Source organism: Telopea speciosissima, chromosome 1 (assembly GCF_018873765.1).
Source record: "Telopea speciosissima isolate NSW1024214 ecotype Mountain lineage chromosome 1, Tspe_v1, whole genome shotgun sequence".
NCBI classification, from domain to species: Eukaryota; Viridiplantae; Streptophyta; class Magnoliopsida; order Proteales; family Proteaceae; genus Telopea; species Telopea speciosissima.
The window spans coordinates 18,744,712-18,765,207 of NC_057916.1; the positions used below are offsets into that span (position 1 = coordinate 18,744,712).

General features: G+C 40.5%; 1 protein-coding gene and 1 long non-coding RNA gene across 2 annotated transcripts; one reads left to right on the forward strand and one right to left on the reverse strand.

The window, feature by feature from the left end:
• Positions 1 to 1,368: 1,368 nt before the first annotated feature.
• On the forward strand, positions 1,369 to 19,970 carry LOC122648927 (double-stranded RNA-binding protein 1-like). Its single transcript, XM_043842245.1, has 6 exons — positions 1,369 to 1,741; positions 2,539 to 2,685; positions 11,376 to 11,611; positions 11,719 to 11,938; positions 17,891 to 18,073; positions 19,489 to 19,970. The coding sequence occupies exons 1-6, from the start codon at positions 1,441 to 1,443 to the stop codon at positions 19,911 to 19,913; spliced, it is 1,512 nt and encodes a 503-aa protein (XP_043698180.1). The 5' UTR covers positions 1,369 to 1,440; the 3' UTR covers positions 19,914 to 19,970.
• On the reverse strand, positions 10,555 to 17,867 carry LOC122648928. The gene is made up of 2 exons (XR_006331147.1): positions 17,650 to 17,867; positions 10,555 to 10,605 (listed from the first exon to the last, which is right to left on the reverse strand). It is a non-coding gene; the product is annotated as an uncharacterized LOC122648928 (long non-coding RNA).
• Positions 19,971 to 20,496: the final 526 nt, after the last annotated feature.

Sequence of the window (20,496 nt, forward strand, 5' to 3'; positions counted from 1 at the left end):
GATTCATTTTGGCTCATCCATCAAGAAAGAGAATTCCTAATACAAAATAAGGGAGAAGTGACAAAAGGGTTTGAACGAAAATGCCGATTAATGGATGAGAATAGGAAATTGAAACAATTTGAGATGTGTGGGAGAATTACCTGATGAAGGGAGAAGACCCAGAAAGATTATCGGGTTTTCGGTCACTCCCTAGCAAGAATTGTTCATGGTGATCTAAGTTCTTCCATTCGTCCATGAAGAATAAGAATAATCGAGAAAGGTAAAAGAATGATAATAAAAAAACGTCTGAGGAAGCAGCTTAGGTCAACCTATAGATTACGATTCGATTCGATGCGACTAGATTTAACCCAAAAAGAAGACAGAAAGAGAGAGAGGGAGTGAAAGACGAAAAGGACTCCAACTGCGCAGCTGAGAGAGTTTTTAGGGATCTCGACTATTGACGGATCATTTATTTTTAGGGTTCCTGGGGAGATTTTCTGTGAAGTTGGATTTGAAGAAGGAAAATAGTTGATTCTTCATTTGTCTCAGTGCTATTTTTTTTTTTTTCAGATCAAGATTCACTCAGGATGGATGATCCTTGGCTCTGTTCTCCCTGAGCAGATAAATTGGATAATGAGAAACGGGTTATTCTGCTATGGATCTTTAGTGAATCTGTTCTTGTAGGTGAATAAGTTTGATTCCAGTTACCATTTGAAAGCATAATAAAGTAATTTGTGATATCTTGCTCTGTTCTTTCCGATTCAAACCCTCAATCGATTTTCAGATTCAAACCCTTAATCTGAAAATCGATTAAGGGTTTTGGGTTATTTTGATTTGAAGTTTGTTTAAGGAAAGAGAAATTTTCTAAAATTGATCAGGGTTCGAAATCAATTAGGGTGTCAAGTAACTGTTTGAACAGTCGTGTTGTAGATGCAATGCAGTACAGGGTAGGGACGATGGGTTTGCAGGAAGAAGAAGAATTGGCTGCTGGTTTTTTTTTTTTTTTATTGCAGGAAGAAGAAGAAGAAGAAGGGGGTAAATATGTCACTTCATTACATCTTAAGGGTAGTTTAGGTATTTAAAAAATATTTAACCTATGGTAACGGTGACTGACTAACGGACAGGGCTACTAGAAAGAAATGTTAAACTGTAGGGGGTGTTCAAGTAATTGTTTCAAACATTGGGGAGATTAAGCAAAATGGCCATAGTACAGGGGGTGTCCAAGTAATTATCCCTTAAAATAAATAAATAAAGGGAATAAAATGCGCTCCCAATGAATCGGTTAAACGGAGAAGAAACGAGAACGAGAACGAGAACGAGAGTACGACTCTGTACGAGACACGCACCACTTGTGTACTCCCTTTCACCGTCCTTATTTATTCCTTTTGCATGCAGTGTTATTCTCAATTTCTTTTGATTTCAAGATAGCAGAGTTGATCAAATTGAAATCAGTTGAGGAAAATGTACAAATCGAAGTTGCAGGAGTTCTGCCATGAGAAGGGATGGAGTTTGCCTAGCTACTCCTCGGCGAAGGATGGGCCCGATCACAACCCTCACTTCACTGCTTCGGTCACCGTCAATGACCTCTCCTTTCCGACCACCAGTTTCTGCAGAACCTCCAAAGAAGCCCAGAACGAAGCCGCCAGGATCGCCTACGATCATTTCACTTCTCCACCACCACCACCACCACCGCCTCCTCCTCGTCCTCAGCTAATCTACACCCCGCATGAGCGTGTCGGAGATGCTTCTTATTCTCTTTCCGGTAAAATGATATCAAAGAGCTTCTAAAGAACCCTAAGCTGTTTTAACTTTGAAGTGTTTCTGGTGGAGTAGCTTGTAGGAATTTCCTTTGGTTTAGCTCCGATTTTCGTTTCAATTAGAAACCGTCTTGATTGTCGCGATGTCTATTATTTCTTCTCTACCAAGCCTCAAGTTTCTTTTGTCTTCGGTATGCTTGGTGACGTACATTTTGGGAAGGACTTGATCTTGGTTTTAATTTGCCAAGAATTTCCGACTGTTGATATTGGGATTGAATTTATCTGTACTTCGTTTTGTCTTGGCAATATTCTGATTATAAGCCCTGAAATCCTGTCGATTCTAGGATTTCTTTATGTTTTGGTTGGTCCTGGGGATGCTCATACAAACTGAGCTGCAAGATATGCGCTCGCCCTCTGCACAATATCGTTTTTAAATTATTGAAGTGGGAAAACTCCATGTTTCCAAATGCCCCTATCGATGATGAAAAACTTAGTCTAGATATGGTTGCCTGGATTTTTTTTATGAGCCTTTTCCACCTTCACCATCACCATCACCTTTCCAATGCCATGGTCATCTATAAGTTAAAAAAAATAAATAAAAAATAACCCAATGAATTCCTTAATTGGTGCACTTCCCAGATTCTGGAACTCACTCAGTGATTTAGGGCTTGTATCATGATTGGGCTCTTAACCTACCATTTTTGTTACAAATAGTATCCACCAGCACTTTATTTCAGCTCTGTGCACTTATATTGTAGAAATGCTTTCAGTCTTATGTTTCCTTCTCATTAAAATTTCCCAGGTTCTCCAACTGTGAGCAAGGATAAAGCAAGAAATGAGTTGAATAATGCCCCTGCTGTGGGAGGGAGTAAGTTGCCAAAGAATCAAGAAATATCAAAGAGTCATTTGATTCATGAAAATGCTTCTGTTGTTAAAGATGAATTTGAAGGTTGGTCAAGAATTCCTTCTGGTATTGCTAATTCGTTTGTCCTTAAATAACCCTCCCCACCTTCAACCCTTTCTCTTTTCTAGTTCAGGTGATATACACTATTCCTTTTTTTTACCAAAAAAACAGATATACACTATTCCTTTTGCCTACACAATCATCATCCTTGGAAAAGACACGAGTACTTTTGTGTGTAACGGATATGATCTTAAATAGAGGGATGGTGAATTAGAACTTGTGCAGTTGACCACTAGTAGTTGTTGTGATGCTCAGTGATTTGGATTGTTGTTTAATTCTTTTTCATGCTTACACTCAATTAATTTGTTAATTTCTTCTTTAAGTTGTTTCTATTCATAGTTGGGTTTCTATTTTTATGTAAGGGGGTTCTCTTTAAATCCAATGTAACGTAATAGAGAAATCAGGTTTGATGCATTGATTTAATTGAATTGTTTATGGTACCAGTATGGTGCAATAGCAATGGTTGTGTGACCACCTCTCTCTTCTTTTCCTCCTCCCTCTCTCTAAACCTCTCTCATCTTTTTCTTTACTCCTCCATCTTCATCATTATTCTTCTCTCTTCTCTTTTTTGTCCGGACTGAACCAAAACCATTTTCGTTGGTTCCTTTATCCCTGAACTATTGTGCTTAATATTCTAGGTATAAGTTCCCCATCTGTAGGGGTACCTACCCTTTGGGTTTCTTCTAAGAATATCCCTATTGTGAGAGTCTAACCTGCAACTATAACCAGAACCATATCTTCTGCCCCTTGTGATTCCAGGAATCTGAATACATTACGGATTTGGATCCTCTGCAGCCTGAAGTTGAGCGGCCATCGTGCTGCGCTCAACTCACAAGCCGCCACATGGATTTCATGCCGATCCAATGGTTGATAGATGGCGGCATTTCAAAATTCAAAATTGCCGTTCAAAATTCAAAAATGCCAGACTGCCATCTACCAACCATTGGATCGGCATGAAATCCACATGGGGGCCTGTGAGTTGAGTGCAGCACGATAGCTGCTCAACTCCAGACCGTAGAGGATCCAAATCCATATATTACCTGGTCTTTAGAGTTGCTGTTGTTTGGGGTCGAAAGTATAGAAATCCGGGAGCTTATCCTTAAATTCCCAAGGAAATCGAAGTCTTGGTTGAGGTGGCGTAGCCATCGCAAGCGTACTTTGTCTTCCGCTGGGTTTCTTTCCCATATTGTGAGGTTGAAGAAGATGGAGACAACTTTCTAAATGTCACCATATCTCTCCCTTTCTTAAATTACCCTTGTGTTTTCTATTAATTCAAAGCTAGTACATCCCTTATAATTACTTCCAATTCTCTCCCTAGCTAATAAATTGTAATCTCCTTTGTGTCCCTTCTTCTATACATGTTTAATAACTGTTGAGAAATAGAATTGATTAATGCTTAAGTGAATCAATATGATTCCCTAAGCCTTTATTTATACTAATAAAAGAGAATTATATAGACACTTATGCCCCTATATAGATGACATGTATAAACAAAGGACATAGAATAAATAACATAAGAAGAAAATTAAAAGGAGGAAAGGACCAGAATACCCCTATGGTATTCTGGCCTATATCTCTAACACTCCCCCTCAAGTTGGTGCAAAAATGTCACACATGCCCAACTTGGCTAGAAAAGGATGAAACACTTTGCCAGTCAGCCCCTTGGTGAACACATCAGCCAACTGATCAATAGACTTCACATAGGGAACACAGATAAGTCCAGCTTCAAGTTTGTGCTTGATGAAATGTCTGTCCACCTCCACATGCTTAGTACGGTCATGTTGGACAGGATTATGAGCGATGCTTATGGCAGCTTTATTGTCACAATATAACATCATTGAAAGTTGGACAGCAACTCCAATATCTTGCAACAGCCCCTTAAGCCACAACAATTCACAGGTATCATGAGCCATCGCACGAAATTTAGCCTCAGCACTGGACTTGGCCACCACATTCTGTTTTTTACCACGCCAGGTGACAAGGTTCCCACCAACAAAAGAGCAGTATCCAGAGATGGACTTCCTATCACTTGAACTAGCCCAATCTACATCAGTGTATGCTTCAATCTTCAGATGACCATTGGGAGACAAAAGTATCCCTTGTCCCGGAGCAGACTTCAAGTATCGTAAGATGCGAAGGACTACCTCCATATGAGAAGAATAAGGGTCATGCATAAACTGGCTGACCATACTCATTGCAATGGCAATGTCAGGCCGAGTGTGAGATAGGTAGATAAGTTTGCCCACCAACCGCTGATAACGACGTTTGTCAACTGGTGTGCCTTCTTTCTCCTTGAGTCTTGTCGTAGCTTCTATGGGAGTGTCCGAAGGATGACACCCAAGCAGCCCCGTTTCAAATAGTAGATCTAGGACATACTTTCTTTGAGACAGAAATATACCCTTTAAAGAACAAGCAACCTCTATCCCTAGAAAATATTTCAGAGTCCCCATATCCTTAATTTCAAACTCACGGCCAAGGAACTACTTCAACTTGTTGATCTCATCACCATCATTACCGGTCACTACAATATCATCAACGTAGACTATGAGGAGAGTAACCTTAGCACCCACACGTTTGATGAACAAGGTATGATTAGCATTGCTTTGCTGGTAGCCCACGGACAGCATAGCCTTGTGAAATCTACCGAACCAAGCTCTAGGTGACTGTTTCAAGCCATAGAGTGCACGCTTCAGTTGACACACCTTACCCTTGGTAGCAGGACTTGAAAATCCTGGAGGAATGTCCATATATACTTCTTTTAGTTCACCACGGAGGAAGGCATTCTTCACATCCAACTGCTGAAGATCCCATCCAAGATTCACTGCACAGGATAGCAATACCCGTACAGTATTGAGTTTTGCTATCGGTGCAAAAGTCTCCTGGTAGTCAATGCCATATGTCTGAGTGAAGCCTTTAGCAACCAGGCGGCCTTGTAACGATCCACTGTACCATCTGCCTTCTGTTTGACCACAAACACCCATTTACAACCCACTGGTTTTTTTCCTGGAGGAAGAGCTACAAGATCCCACGTATTATTTTTTTTCAATGCTCTCATTTCTTCCAACATTGCTGCCTTCCACTTCCCATCTGTAGATGCTTCCTGCCAATTTTTAGGAATGGAAACAGAAATAAGGGAGGAAATAAAGGTACGAAAAGAGGGAGAAAGAGAATTATAAGAAACAAAACGGGAAATAGGATGTAAAGTGTAGGTCCTGGTACCTTTGCATGTGCAATGGGTAGATCAGAAGAGGAGGGCTCACCAGGAGGAGGAGGATCTGGATCCTGAGGCGGCAACTGGACGGGTATCGGTGCTGCAGTAGGCTGATTCTGCCCTCTGTTAGAACATCTCCGGTTATAAGTGAGAATGGTGGAATTGTCAATGGTCCTCTGAAAGTTACAAATGGTCCTCTGTACTAGAGTCAGCTCCCCCTGAATAGGAACATTACCATCACCTGTTTCCATGATCTCCCCCTGTATTGGATTCCCCTCAGGTGAAGGGACAGCAGCCTCGGGAGGCTGGACAGCAGCCGGGGGGTGTTGGTTGGTGACTATAGGTGATGGAGGGAGGGGAAACCCAAGAGTATGAACCATATCTTCACTAGAACGCTCCCCCTGAAGAGGTGGGGAGGAATAATAGGAAAGGGTTTCATGGAAAACCACATCCATACTGACCATAGTACGGCGGGTAGGAGGGTGGTAACACTTGTATCCTTTCTGGGTTGGAGAATAACCCAAAAAAATACACCGTAACCCACGAGGTTCAAGTTTTCCAGGGGAATGAGTATCCCTAGCATAACAGACACAGCCAAAGACTTTGGGAGGAACCACAAAGGAGGAATCACCAAGTAAAACGTCAGATGGGCTACGGGAATCCAGAACCCGGGAAGGTAACCTATTAATAAGGTAAGCGGCAGTGAGAACCGCATCACCGCAATATTGGGATGGAACATGTCGAGTAAACATTAATGCTCTTGCCACTTCCAATAAGTGGCGATGCTTTCTTTCGGCCACACCGTTTTGGGCCGGGATATCAACACAACTAGTCTGATGTATAATCCTATGATCAGCAAGGTATTTTTGAAATTGGGATTCCTTATATTCAGTGCCATTATCACTCCGTAAAACCTTAAGAGTGGCCTGGAATTGGGTCTGGACCATTTTATGAAAATGTTCAAAACACAAAAAAACCTGGTTTTTAGACTGAAAAAGATAAATCCAAGTATTCCGAGAATGACAATCAATAAATGAGACAAACCAACGATGGCCAGAGATAGAGGTCTTACGACTAGGTCTCCAAACATCCGAATGCACCAAATGAAAATAAGAAGAACTCCTTTTATTAGATAAAGAAAAAGTTGCACGTGTCTATTTGGCCAGAACACAAGCCTCACAGAAAAAATTATCCTTGTTACATTTGGTGACCAAAGATGGAAATAAATGTGCTAAAATTCCTAATGGAGGGTGACCTAATCTAGAGTGCCATTGGTAAAGTTTAGAAGGGACCAAGGAGTTCTGATGTAGTGGAGAAGGTAGCGGTGAAGGAAGATGACCATCATCAAGCAGATAGAACCCACCGTGAACTCTACCCAATCCAATCGTCTTCCTAGACGCCAGATCCTGAAAAACACAATGGGAAGAATAAAAGGTTACCTTGCAGTTAAGATCACGAGTAATACTACTAATGGAAAGGAGTTTAGTAGTAAAATTAGGTATATGTAACACAGAAGACAAAGGGAGGTGGGATGTACAGTTGATGATTCCTTTTCCAGAGATGGAAGAAAGGGAACCATCAGCCACCTTGACCTTGTCTTTCCCAAAAGCAGGAGAATATCTATAAAATAAGCTAGAAGTACCAGTCATGTGATCTGTAGCCCCGGAATCAATGATCCAGGGATGGGAGGCCACAGAAGCACAATGATCACCAAAAAGGATACCTGACCGGGCAAAATCTGAACCTGAAGGAGTTGAGGAATTGGCAGTGGCAGCCGAAGTAGTAGAGGCAGCAGCAACAGAAGACCTTAGTATATGCAGGAAAGCCTATAAGTCATCCTTGGATAGACCAATGTCTGTAGCCGGGGCTGTATCAACAGATTCAGATTGATTGGCCTTGCTTTTAGGTTTTTTCTTGGCAGCCCGCTTGGCTTCAAAGTCAGCCGGTTTCCCATGAAGCTTCCAACACTTGTCCTTGGTATGATATGGCTTTTGACAGTGGTCACAGGTAATTGGACCTGAAGAAGAGCTACCAACAGATAAAGTACCAATAGGGGCAGCAGTAGCCTGGGCAGCAGTCTGGAGAGCCGATCTGTCCGAAACAGGAGGATGTAACATAGCAGCCCTGCGGTTTTCTTCTGAAGAGACCAGGGCATAGGACTGTTCAAGTGTGGGAAAAGGAGAATGGCCCAACACCTGAACACGAATCTGGTCATAGTCAACATTCAACCCGGCCAAGAAGTCATAAACCCGAATCTTGTCAACATGCTTCTTATAGGCAGCGATGTTGGCAGCTGTATCAGGGTGATAATCTGAAAATGATCCAATTGCTGCCAGAGGCTGCGGAGAGTGGCATAATATTTAGACACAGTGAAGTCCCCTTGAGTAGTATGAAGGACCTTCTTGCGAAACTCATAAACCTGAGCATCATTACCAAGCTGCCCATATGTCTCTTTACATGCTGCCCAAATCTGAGAAGCTGTATCAAGTAGAAGAAAGCCCTGTGCAAGATCTGAATTCATAGAACCAACAAAATATGACATAAGAAGACCATTGTTGGCTAGCCATCGAGTCTTGGCAGGACCAGGGGCAGTCGGCATAGGGACAGTCCCATCAATATAACCAGTGAGGTCACGGCCAGCAATAGTAAAAGATGCGGATCGAGATCATAGCAAATAGTTGCTGCCGTCTAACTTGATAGGGTTAGGGTGGAGATCACGAAAACCAGATTTGTCATGGTTAACCGGATCAGATGTAGCCGTGGAAATATCAGTGGAGTCACCCATGGTGCAGAGAAGAGCTGTCCAGCAGAGAAACCCAGTGGAGAGACCACACCAGGTGCCGAAAGGTGAGCCGAATGACCCTTGGTGATGGGAAATACACTGCCCAAAAAACCAGCAGCAAAAGAGTAGCCCTCCCCAAGATCGAGTGTGTTAGGGTTGTTGAAGAAAACCCAAAAAAAAACAGAGATCGATGGGGCAGGTTAATCCAAAAAAAAATTGTTGAAGAATGCTGATCAACTCTGTCCAATATACTGTAGAGATTGTCCTTGATGAAAAATAAAAAACACCAAAAGAAGCAGGAGCCGCAAGCAGCCCAATCCCAAACCGAGAAGATGCAGGGTTTTTGTGAAGTAAAAAAAAACTTGAAAGGAGGTCTCGATAGGGAGATGGGGTCTTCAGGTTTGGAGTAGTCTCGATAGGAGCAGGCCAATGTCGCAGGAGGCTTCCCAATAGAAGGAGAAGCAGTCCTAATAAATCCTGGACTGAACTTCAATGAAAACAGGAAACTCCAATTATCGCAATAGTGAACCAGCAGCCATCGAGAGAAAGGTTTAGGTCATGGAAAAAAAGGAATAAAAGAGGTGGGAAGGGGCAGCAACTAGATCATGTGATCACCTCTGCATTGCTGCCCTTAGAGAAGGAGAAGAAGCAAGGAGAAGGGGGAGAAAAAAAATCGAGAGAGAAGGGAAAGAGAAGAGAACACGATGGGAGGGAGGGAGGGGTTTTTGAAAAAATTAGAATCGTTGCTCTGATGCCATGTTGAGAAATAGAATTGATTAATGCTTAAGTGAATCAATATGATTCCCTAAGCCTTTATTTATACTAATAAAAGAGAATTACATAGACACTTATGCCCCTATATAGATGACATAAGTATAAACAAAGGAAATAGAATAAATAACATAAGAAGAAAATTTAAAGGAGGAAAGGACCAGAATACCCCTACGGTATTCTGGCCTATATCTCTAACAATAAGCCCTTGGAATTTCTGTTATATTACGAGATTGCCACTAGTTATTAGCATTGGGTTATTTGTTGATCGGGTGGGTCCACAAGCGATCCAACACGGGTTTTGGAACCCCGGATCCACACCAATAGTATTCACTTCGTAAGTTTAAACGAGTGAACTAGTTAGTTTAGCCGGTAGAATATTAGCTGCCAGGCATCATTAAACAATACCTGTGTTGGACTCATCACTTGGTCTAGTACTGGAAGAAGATGACAGAAGTACTGATTGCTGCTTCTTATTTGATTAGGCAATGTACATCTGTGGAAAACAGTTCTTCAGATGACTCTTGATAGGCTTAGCTAAACAAGTGGCCCCATTAGAGCTACATGAAGGGAAATGTGGCCATGCTGACCATGGATGGATGGGGTATGGCTTTTGGTTGAGATACTATACAGGGAATTTCCCATCTACCCAACTGTTAGAATGACTAAAATAGAAAATTGTGTTGTTGATGGAAACCGTCTGGAACTTGTGATGCATGGACTTTCTCCATATTTATATGTTATAGCCATGAGCGTTTACCCTTCTGTAGCATACATAATCTATTTTTACCAACAAAATAGAAAAGCTTATGAGAGAAATAAGAACATATGAAAAAGAACTACCATCATCAGTTGCTTATTGATATTTTATTTATGTTTTTATATAATTTTTGTAGTAACCATAAGAAATACTACTAAACTATAGATGAGTCCTATATGTCGGATATAAACTTAGTACTTCTCATTGTGTTCATTATACAGAAATAATGGATTTTTATGTGACTGATATTTCACGAGACATCTGAATTTGTTATTTATATTTTGAAATTTCCACCAAAATATTGCAGAAATTATATTCTATTGTTTTGAATCAGTCTTAATGGAAGAGTGCTGCTATAAATTGGCCAACATATACTGAAATCTGAAACCATGTAGAAGTTAATCCCCAATTCTAATGAGTAATTGAACAGTTGATTCCTACTGTATGCTATTGGATTCTTCTCATTGTGAGGCAATTTATGTTGTAGCTTTTCCAGTAGTTTACTACTAGCTGCCTTGTCTTTGGGTTTATGGTAGCTTTTGTATTTGTCTAATATGCATGTCTTTTTTTTTTTTTTAAATTTGTGAAAAAGAAAGCTGCTTGGTCGCGTAGTTCCTACATCCAGACACAGGAGCATGCGAATTGACCGCTCAGCCCCCAGTGAAATAAAAAATCCCATCCGGCCAGATGCCCCTGCGTGCACCCTGATTGGCTCTCGCGCTGGTGCAGGGGCTACGCGACCAAGCAACGATCTCTTGCCCTATTTTTTTAATTTTGGGCGAGAGAACGCTACCTGGTTGTGTCCTGTGTGTGGCTCCTACACCTAGACACAGGGTTGTGCGAAATGACCACTGCATCCTCAGGGATTTCCACCTTTCCATGGGGGCACGACGGTCATTTCATGAGGCCCTGTGTCTGGGCACAGGAGCCGTGCGCCACACGCGACCAGGTAGCGTTGTTTTCCCTTTTTATTTTATATATTCTCCTTCTTGTTCATTGTGCTTATTTAGTACATCTAGTTCATTGGTTTTTATATGTTATATGTACTGTTGTGCTCGTTGACATGTTTTGGATTTGTTTTTTTACCAGTCATTGTTTTAGTACAGTTGTCTACATGTCTAATCCCTTTCCTTTCCATTGGTCTTGTATAGGTATCCAATATTTATATAAGAACCAGCTGCAAAGTTATGCTCAAAGGCGCAACATCAGTCTACCCACCTATTCTTGTGTACGTGAGGGCCTAGCTCATGCTCCACGCTTTAAAGCTATGGTTACAATTGATGGACAAACCTTTGAGAGCCCAAGGTTTTTTAACACACTAAAGGAAGCAGAACATGCAGCTGCAAAGGTTGCTTTAACGTCATTGCCCTCAGATGACAGAGAAATGGCATGTTTTCTGAACTCATACTTAGGAATTCAAATCATTTGCTGCTTCTTTGGTGATTTCTATATTTCCTTTAACTTGTTATATTCTGGTCTGTGACCTTGCTTCAGGAAGAATGTGTTGTCTACAAGAACCTTTTACTGGAATTGGCTCGGAAAGAAAGTTTTTCCTTACCAGTATTTGCAACAATACAATCTGGTGCATCTCATATGCCAACATTCTCGTCCACTGTGGAAGTAGGAGGAGAGGTTTTCTACGGGAAAGCAGCAAAAACAAAAAAGCAAGCAGAGATGAATGCAGCAAAGCTTGCTTATTCTGATCTTAAAGAGCGTAAGTCATTAACTCATAGTTTATTTTTCCTCTGATCTCCCATATCCTTGTTACAGTTAATGTTAGTCACATGGAAATTGCTCTCTGGATGATACAGCTATTTTGTGTGGAAAAGTTTATTTTGTTTTCATTATATTTGGCAGACATCCCCCCTTTTTTTTTGGTGGGGGCGTTGAACAGACATGCTATTCTTTATGACTAAAATTATATAGAATGCAATATGATATTATGATTAAAGAATGGTATTTTGTGTGTGTGTGTGGGGGGGGGGGGGGAGATGCAGAATTCCAGCAAGAAGAGCGATGGGCCTGTTGTTTTGGGCTTCGTTAATTGTTTGGGTCCAATGGAACCTATGGTTCAAGTTTGGTTTAAGTTAGGCTTAATTGAAGGAGCAAATGGGTTATATGGGGCCATGGGCCTAGTATTTTGGGTTTACTATTGTGATAGGCCAATCTATAAGCCAAATATGAGGGATTTGAGTTTGAGTCCTATATGGGATTAGATACTAGTTTCTATTTTGTGGAAGACTTAGGCAATAAGAGATTCCTCCTTCCACACATGGGAGTTTCCTATTTTGCTTATTTCCATGAAGTTATAAATAAAGAGGAGGGGATCATATTAATACCCACCTTCAACGATTTGGACTTATTAAGCTTATGCTTGCTGATTTCTGTGGGATTCAAAACTGCTCTAGTGTGGGATGCAGTAGGGAAACCTTGGTAGGATGGCAAGGCTGGAGTTGGTGAGAGGCCTAACATATCCCCATTCTTTTCTACCGTCTATCTTTTCTTCTCTTCTTCTTCTCCAATAACTGGGGTCAGTTTTCTGCCCTCGTTGACTCCTTGTACCCTGCGGCTAGTAAGTTTTGCACCTTCTGAATTCTTTTTTTCTGTGCATAATCCAATATTCTGTTAGTTGGTATACTGTCTGTTTATCTTCAGTTTTCTGGTCTGTTTTCCATAACTAATTGAAGCCTGTTCAGAGTTGTTTCAGACCAAAAGATGCCATTAATTTCTGAGACTCTAGTTGAGTTTAAAACTTTAGTTTCCAGAACATGTTTGCTACACTGATTTCTGGTTCTGGTTGCTGAACTACTCAAACTTCTATTTTCCATCATTTCCTATTTTATTGAGTACTAAGTTTCTCATTCTGTTGTTGGTTTCTAATTTTGGAACCACTTTCTATTTATGTTACTGTTTCAGTTCAGTTTCTATCCTTGAGTCGTCTCTATTTTGGGAAAGTTTCTAAATTCGGTTCCAGATCTGTTCTCTTATTATCTTGGTTCCTAAATCTGAGAGTTGCCATTTCTGATAGTCTGTTACTGCCAAAGGTAAGTTCTGATTTCAGATCCCTACTCTGTGCGATCCTGGAATTTAACTGAACCCTAATCCCTTTAGGCTATGTGTGGAAGCCAAGAAAAGAAAAGAAAAAATTCAAAAAGTTTTGAATTTTTAGGAGAGAGAGACATAATCAATCAATCATTTTGTCATCATGATTTTTTTGTTACTATGTTTTTTTCCCCCCCCTTCTTGGCATCCAAACATAGACTTAGTGTAAAGCTAAGTCACAAGTGACTTGGCTCCAAGTAGGATCACTTTATAACACTGAACAGAATACAGCAAGCACAGCAACTGAAATTGATAACTCAATTTATCTGTAATGAGTATCAAGTATGTGACCTATTTAACCTTAACAACACGCAAGGTAATAGGTAAACACTCGGGAAGAAAACCAGACCAGAACTGGTTTATCGCAGGTACAGGAAACTAGGTTTAAAACCTCAGAAATCAAGAACTTCAGACACAGCAGTAAAAAAAATTGGATGGGCTTTATGTTCTCATCGATTGGTGGTCTCAAAGGACTGATTATTTTCTCTCCAAGTTTCTGCCGAAGTTACTGACTGGATTACGAGATATCAACCAGTCACAGAAATAGAAAATATTCTCCAGAATTAGTATCTTAACTGAGATAGGAGATAGGACAACCCAGCTACTGGATCAGCACCAAACTAATATCAAGGGGGGGGGGTAGAGAGTGCTGATTGAGCCTTCAAAAGATTGGCAGCATCTGATGGCAGGATCGGGACAGCTTAGAACTCGAATTTGCTGAAGGAGAAAACTAGTCCAGGTGAACCGCAGGGAAGAAAACTTGATTTCCAGGCCCTATCTTCTTCAGGTACTCAATGGATGGCTCTTCAAGCAGACAAACAACAGTTCCAGTAGTGCTAAGGGATCTCGAATCACTCTCTGATAATGGTTCAATTGCAGGACACAAAATAGTAAGTAAAAGAGATCGATTGGAAAAGAAAGTAGAAGAAGATAGAAAGGGACAGAAGGGATTAAGTGCCTCTCTCTCTCGTAGGTATCTCACCCACAAGGTCTCCCACCTTATTGTATCACACAGCCATTAGCACAAAGCCAAACCCAATTTCACTCATAAATCAGGGGGGGGGGGGGTTGGGGTTGGAGACTCTACGGTCTCAAATACATATAGCTGCTGCCGCCTACATAGAAAAGAGAAGTAAAACAAAATAGAAAGTCTCTAGAAGTCTCTTACATGGTAATTTTGAGACTTGTACACAAAGCTAACTAAATATTCAGCTATGAAGCAAAGTAGAAAGTGTACTAGAATGAACTAAAATAGAAATTAAATAAAACAGAATAAAATCTCACCTGATCTGTCCCCACGATCTGGTTTTAAGTGAACCAGAAAACACCCAGCCGCATGGCTGGCCCAGCCCAAGGATGGTTGGCCCAAAGGCCCATGGGTCTGGTCCATTATTTGAGAACATGGGTCTGACCCCTTAGGTTCCTATGGTTGTATTTCTGGCACATGAACCTGTCTACATCACCTTTAGGTACCTTAGATTTCTGATTTCAGATCACTATCCCCTGCGATCCTGGAATTTTCACTGGGGTTCTGAACCCTAATCCTTTAGGTACCCTAGATTCCCATTAGTCCTATGTTCATCAAGCTTTTAAGTTTCATGATCTACCTCCTACTCAGCTAAACCATCTATATTTGACATTTGAGTGTAAGTGCTTTCACTTATAGTTTGTTGTGAGGAGCTTCTCAACACATTGTCACATCAAATCTCTATAAATGCTTGAGACTGGTTAATGAGTAAAAGGAGCTACAGCAGTCACTGTAGTGTCAGTGTTTAAAGATACTCAGATGAGTATAGGTAGAAACAGTACTCCTGCAACAGGGATAGCACCCTTCATTAACTGAAATCCTGGAAATGGATATGGATATGAATATCCCAAACAGTCACACTTTAAAATCTAATGCAACTACCCCACAGTCCCCTATCTACCTGTGGTCTGTGGAGGTAGAAGCTAAACAGAATTGGAAATTTGCATAGGGAAGAGTCGATACAAAATGTGCCATATGGTTGAGTTGGACCACCAAATTTGACGCATGGCTAATATGGAGGATCCAGTGGTTGGGATTTGCCCACAACATCCACCACATGGCTTAAAACCATTGGGACACGGTGCAGTGTCTCTTCTGCCAGACTTTTGCCTATGCATTTTAAAGAACCAGAAAAGGACAGAATGGTTAACATTAGGCTCCTATTTGGATACGATGTATGTGACTTGGGCTTTACCTGGGAGGTCCTCTAGGTTGAGGACCACATCATATTGAAAGGGATAAACTGTGGAGGTTCTGGCCCAACACACAAAAAAAGTGGAGTTTGCTGGATTAGTTGGGGTATATATATATAAAGAGAGAGAGAGAGAACGCTAACCGGTCATGTAGCCCCTGCTCCGCTGCGGTAACCAATGAAAGTGCACAGTCGTGCACAAAGGCATTCGTTTGTGTCTATGCGCAGGAACCACGCTAACCACATGACCGGTTAGTGTTCTTTTTCCCATATATATATATAGTTGCTGATTTTTTATTTTTGAATTCTATTCTGTTATTGGGTGTATTCTTCTTGTCAGTACCCAATTATAATATTTACTTGTAAGAGGGTTATTCGAATCTTAAAATGAAAGTTTGAGTTGTTTTGGGTAGGGCACAGCCCAATATCTTTTAAATCTTGAATCAGAGATGGACCTGAAATAAGTCATAGGTCCAGTTGGCCTGATTTAATACTCGGGTCCAAGTGGGTAGACCCAATGAAGCCAGCAAAAAGTACTTTTCATGTATGCTTGTTATGCTGATGTCATTTATGGAAAGCCTATAACAGTTATCCTTATTTTGATTCAACCTAATATACTACATGGTCTTAGTAATCAACTAATGGTGTATGCTTATTCCCTAGTCTCCAAATTGTCCTTGCCTTATGTGGCTATTTTCATCCCAAATTAAAACCATGTTGCACAATCAATAGGTAACTTTTGGTGAAGATTTAGATGATAGTTGATATAAATGGAAAAGTTCAATACAGAGTGAGCCGTATGATTGAATTTAGCTCAAACTTTTACAAATGTCCAAACCACATTCCATTGACGGAAGGGTTGGAATTGCCACATAAGCCCTCCAGGTTTTTATGGCTGAAATTACACAACAAAAAACCACTAAATGGTGGGCCATATGGTTGAGATGGCCCCCGAAGATTTGACATATGGACAATTGGAGGGGTATATTTATGTAGAAAACCTAGGACCTGTAACCAGTAACTTTAGAGAGGACAAAAGAGAGAAGAGAAGATGAAAGAAGAATAGACTGTAATGCTTGAGTGATCTTATTGATCAGACAAGCCCTCTATTTTTAGTAAAGGGAAAATTACAAAGGGGACAGAAATAACCCTACACTAGCTGACTCTATAAGAGAAGCAGGCTATAAATAATAATATAACAAATAAACCCCTAAAAGGACTAGAATATCCCCACGGTATTCTGGTGTACATATTCCAACAATTTATCCAGTGTTCTGTTTGACCATGTCAGTCCACATGGCCCAAAATTGGGGCCATGAAGATAAACTTGTCTAAATGGGGCCATGCACATAATTTTTTCCATTAATTACCTTTAATATAATTTTATGTCAAGCAACATCAACTGATTTCACGGGTTTCTCAAATACTCAATAGAATACTCAATTGATTACCGTGTAGGGTACTATCGTATTCTACATCATTTTAATGTACTCTGACAAGCTTTATAAACTGAAAGGCGTCATCAACTATAAAACTGAAATTTGATCACCCAGGCTTCACAATTATATAACTGACTGGTTAAATTCTCTTGAACTGCTGGTCTCATTTTATAAGACTGATCATTAATTACATGACAATCACAACATAATATCAAACAAAACTTTATCTGAACTTTTGGTATCATCTATATAAATACTCTTCCTCCATTCTGTTCTATCTGGAGCCATTTCTTTGTTTTTCATATGTAACCAGTTTTCTCTCTACTTAACAGCATTCAAACTCGTATTGTGTTAATCCTTCCTAGTGTGGTGGTTGCCTTTGTGTCAAATTACATAACAAAATGGGAGAAAGAATGCCACCCGGTCACCCCAAACAAACCGCCCCTGCGCCGACACAGGGGTGCGCCGGTGCACGAAATGACCGCCACACCCCTGGTCATTTCTGGGGTTCCAGGGGGGTGCAGCGGTCATTTTGTGTGCCCCTGTGTCAGGGCGCAGGGGCAGCGTGCACTGCACGACCGGGTGGTGTTCTCTTTCCCTAACAAAATATAGTGAAATAATTTTTTTAAGAGAACATGGATAGGTATCAATGGTCATATCTGGACGATTCAAAGTGAGAAAAATAGATGAAATGAATAACGATTACTACCCATCTACCATATGGAATATGTTTCTATTTTCCATTATAACTGTAATGGAGGAGGGCCAGGAGGCTATCAACTATGTCTGATTCACATATTTTTCGTGGTAGAATTCAGTTTGTTTTAACTTGTCTACTTGACTTTTTAGGGCTGCAACAGAGACTGTAATGTTTTTTTGACATGAAATGCTGTCTCCAATCATCAGGTAGATCGAGTAGAATGGCTAAATATATTCACCCAAGTGGTCAGGAACTAGAAGCAACCACATTTGTTTCTTCCAGCTCAAACTCTGTCGACAGTGGTCACGTGCAACAGAACCTCAAACCAATAGGCATGATAGTTCCAACCACAGTTGCTGTATCCAAGGACAATGGGAAAGAGAGAAGAGGTGAGGTCTTACTCCAGTCTCCTATTAATAATTTTCCTGACTGCAAGTGTGTTGATGCATATATTTCGCCATCTTCATTCAGTGCACCAACTATTGTATAGGGCATGCAATAAATTACGGTGAGGAAGCTCGTATAACGTTCCAATCAAGGGAAGGATTCAAACATGGAATTGGGGATTGAATTGGTCCTTGGCGATTCCAATCTGGATCGGATTGGAAGTGGTCTGAATCAGTCCCAAACCCTAGAATCGGCCCTCAGATCTGAAAAATCAACGATTCTAGGGTTTGGACCAAGAATCGGCTGGAATTGGGATTGGTCACAGCCGATTCCAATCTGAATTAGCATTGGTCAAGGCCAATTCGACCGATCTGATTCCGATTTTTCAAAAAGTGAATCAAGGGCATGGAACATGCCACAATTACAGACTTACAGTGATGGAAGTTCATCTAACGTTCTAATCAAGGGCATTGATGTTAATGGATGGGCTTTATGGCTATTCTGAGGATGCCCCACTGTCTAGCAAGGCTAAATATTGTGAGAACAGTACTCACAATATTCCTCAAACAAATTTATTCCTCAGTCCCTTCAACTGGTAGATTACATGCATATATATTAAAGAAGAAACCAACTCATAAAGAAATGTATTCTACTTTGGAAACTAATGCATCTAGGAAACCAACTCGTATGTAATCTATCTAAATAAAATAAAAGATTATATACATTGTCCCCAATAAATCCCCTTAACAACCTTTCTAAGACCAAAAACCCAGGTTGGGCCGGTTCCGTCTCAGCTTAGACTTCCACGGCGAGTTGTGGTCGTCCAACCATGACAATGCCACTGCATCAATAGTTTCTTTCAAATACATATTACTTTTTGGTTTTTCAGATACCAGTTTATGCAGGTGTTCAGTATGAAACTGAAAAACAATGAAGTTTTGATTCTTTTGAATATGAATATGCCTTTTTTTTATTAATAAATGTATTTACTGTTACTTTCACCTTGAGAAATGGAGGTAAACCATGGCTTAATAGATTATGCATTAAATTAGTGTGTTCTCAAAATTTGTTAATTAAAAGAAAGAGTTGTAAGAAGTGAGCTCAATCAATTTAAAATATGAAGAGTTAAGAGGCTTGGGTATCAAAACTTTTGTTGTATATACATTTCTACTGAAACTTTGATTTTGTGTATTTCAGTGAAATGTGGTTCAAGTAGCACAAACAAAGAATTAGGATGTGTGTTGGGAAACATTACTAGTGTGTCCATTCCTAGTACTCGGGAAATGGATTCATTTTGTTGGAAATGTTAAGAAGTCATGTCTTAAATTAGTCCATGATTGTTTGCTTCTGGACACACTGCTTTCCTATATATATATAAAAACACCCTGAATTTTTATTGACTGATATATGAACACAGACGGAGCTCAAGAAGTGGGTTCAGCAAATGCAATGTCAGTCAGTGCTAAAGTGGGCACCCCTGACTCCACCCCATCTTCAAAGCCTTCCAAGATGACGATGAGAAACAAGGAGTCTTCTTCATCGGACATGATGATACACTCTCGTCTCCGTGACCCATTTACATCAGTACCTTCTTCACCTGATGACGAGCCCTCTTCACCTTCCATAGCTTCAGATTTCTCAAATTTGGCTGTGGATTCAGCTATCAAGGTGCCAACTGCAAAGGAGCCTTCAGAGCCTTCATCGTTACTATGCAACAGGGTTAGAATATACCCACGCATGCCAAATATGGTATTTCCCAAAGACATTACAATTCTGCCTATAAGTGATGACAAATGGGTGGCTGTGAGCTTGGAATTCCCAGACCTAGCAGCAGTTCAGTGATATTCTGTGATGACATTCAAGTTCTGACATCTTACCCTCCTCCTCCTCCTTGGAAGAGAACTATATTAGGCCTTAGAAATACTGTTTGATAGCAAATTTGACAATCGTTTTTTTTTAAATTAATGATAGCAAAAATGACAAATTTTTAATAGATGATGGCAAATATGACTTGTTTGTATTAGTCTCTATTAATTAGATGGTGTGATGCTTCCAAAAACATTTGCTTGCTTAACAGGGCATTCATAAACCATGTGAGATGAGCCTGGCCTACTACTGTTGGGCCAAATGGAAGTAAGTGTGATCTCCCTAACAATCGGGAAGCTAACTGATAAAAACTTGTATACAGATCTTGGCACAATGGTAAGGCTGCTCCATTGTGACTATTATGACCCTCCGACTTGGGACTCGGAAGGGAGCCTGTGCATCTGGGAACGCTCCCTTCCCTGAATTAGAAGCCATGAGCAAGTTTTGCATATGATAGCACCCTGACCAACCTCTAATATCAGGCTCGACAAATTTGGTAATTTTTTTTTTTTTTAATTTAAATCTGGGAAAAAAAATCTGAGTATTTCTAATATCAGGC

Bases quoted from the DNA above. Each gene is read 5' to 3' on its own strand.
- LOC122648927 (XM_043842245.1), top strand. From the start codon at position 1,441: ATGTACAAATCGAAGTTGCAGGAGTTCTGCCATGAGAAGGGATGGAGT. The intron at 2,686-11,375 runs GTTGGTCAAGAA...GGTCTTGTATAG, and splicing joins TGTTAAAGATGAATTTGAAG to GTATCCAATATTTATATAAG. The intron at 11,939-17,890 runs GTAAGTCATTAA...TCCAATCATCAG, and splicing joins TTATTCTGATCTTAAAGAGC to GTAGATCGAGTAGAATGGCT.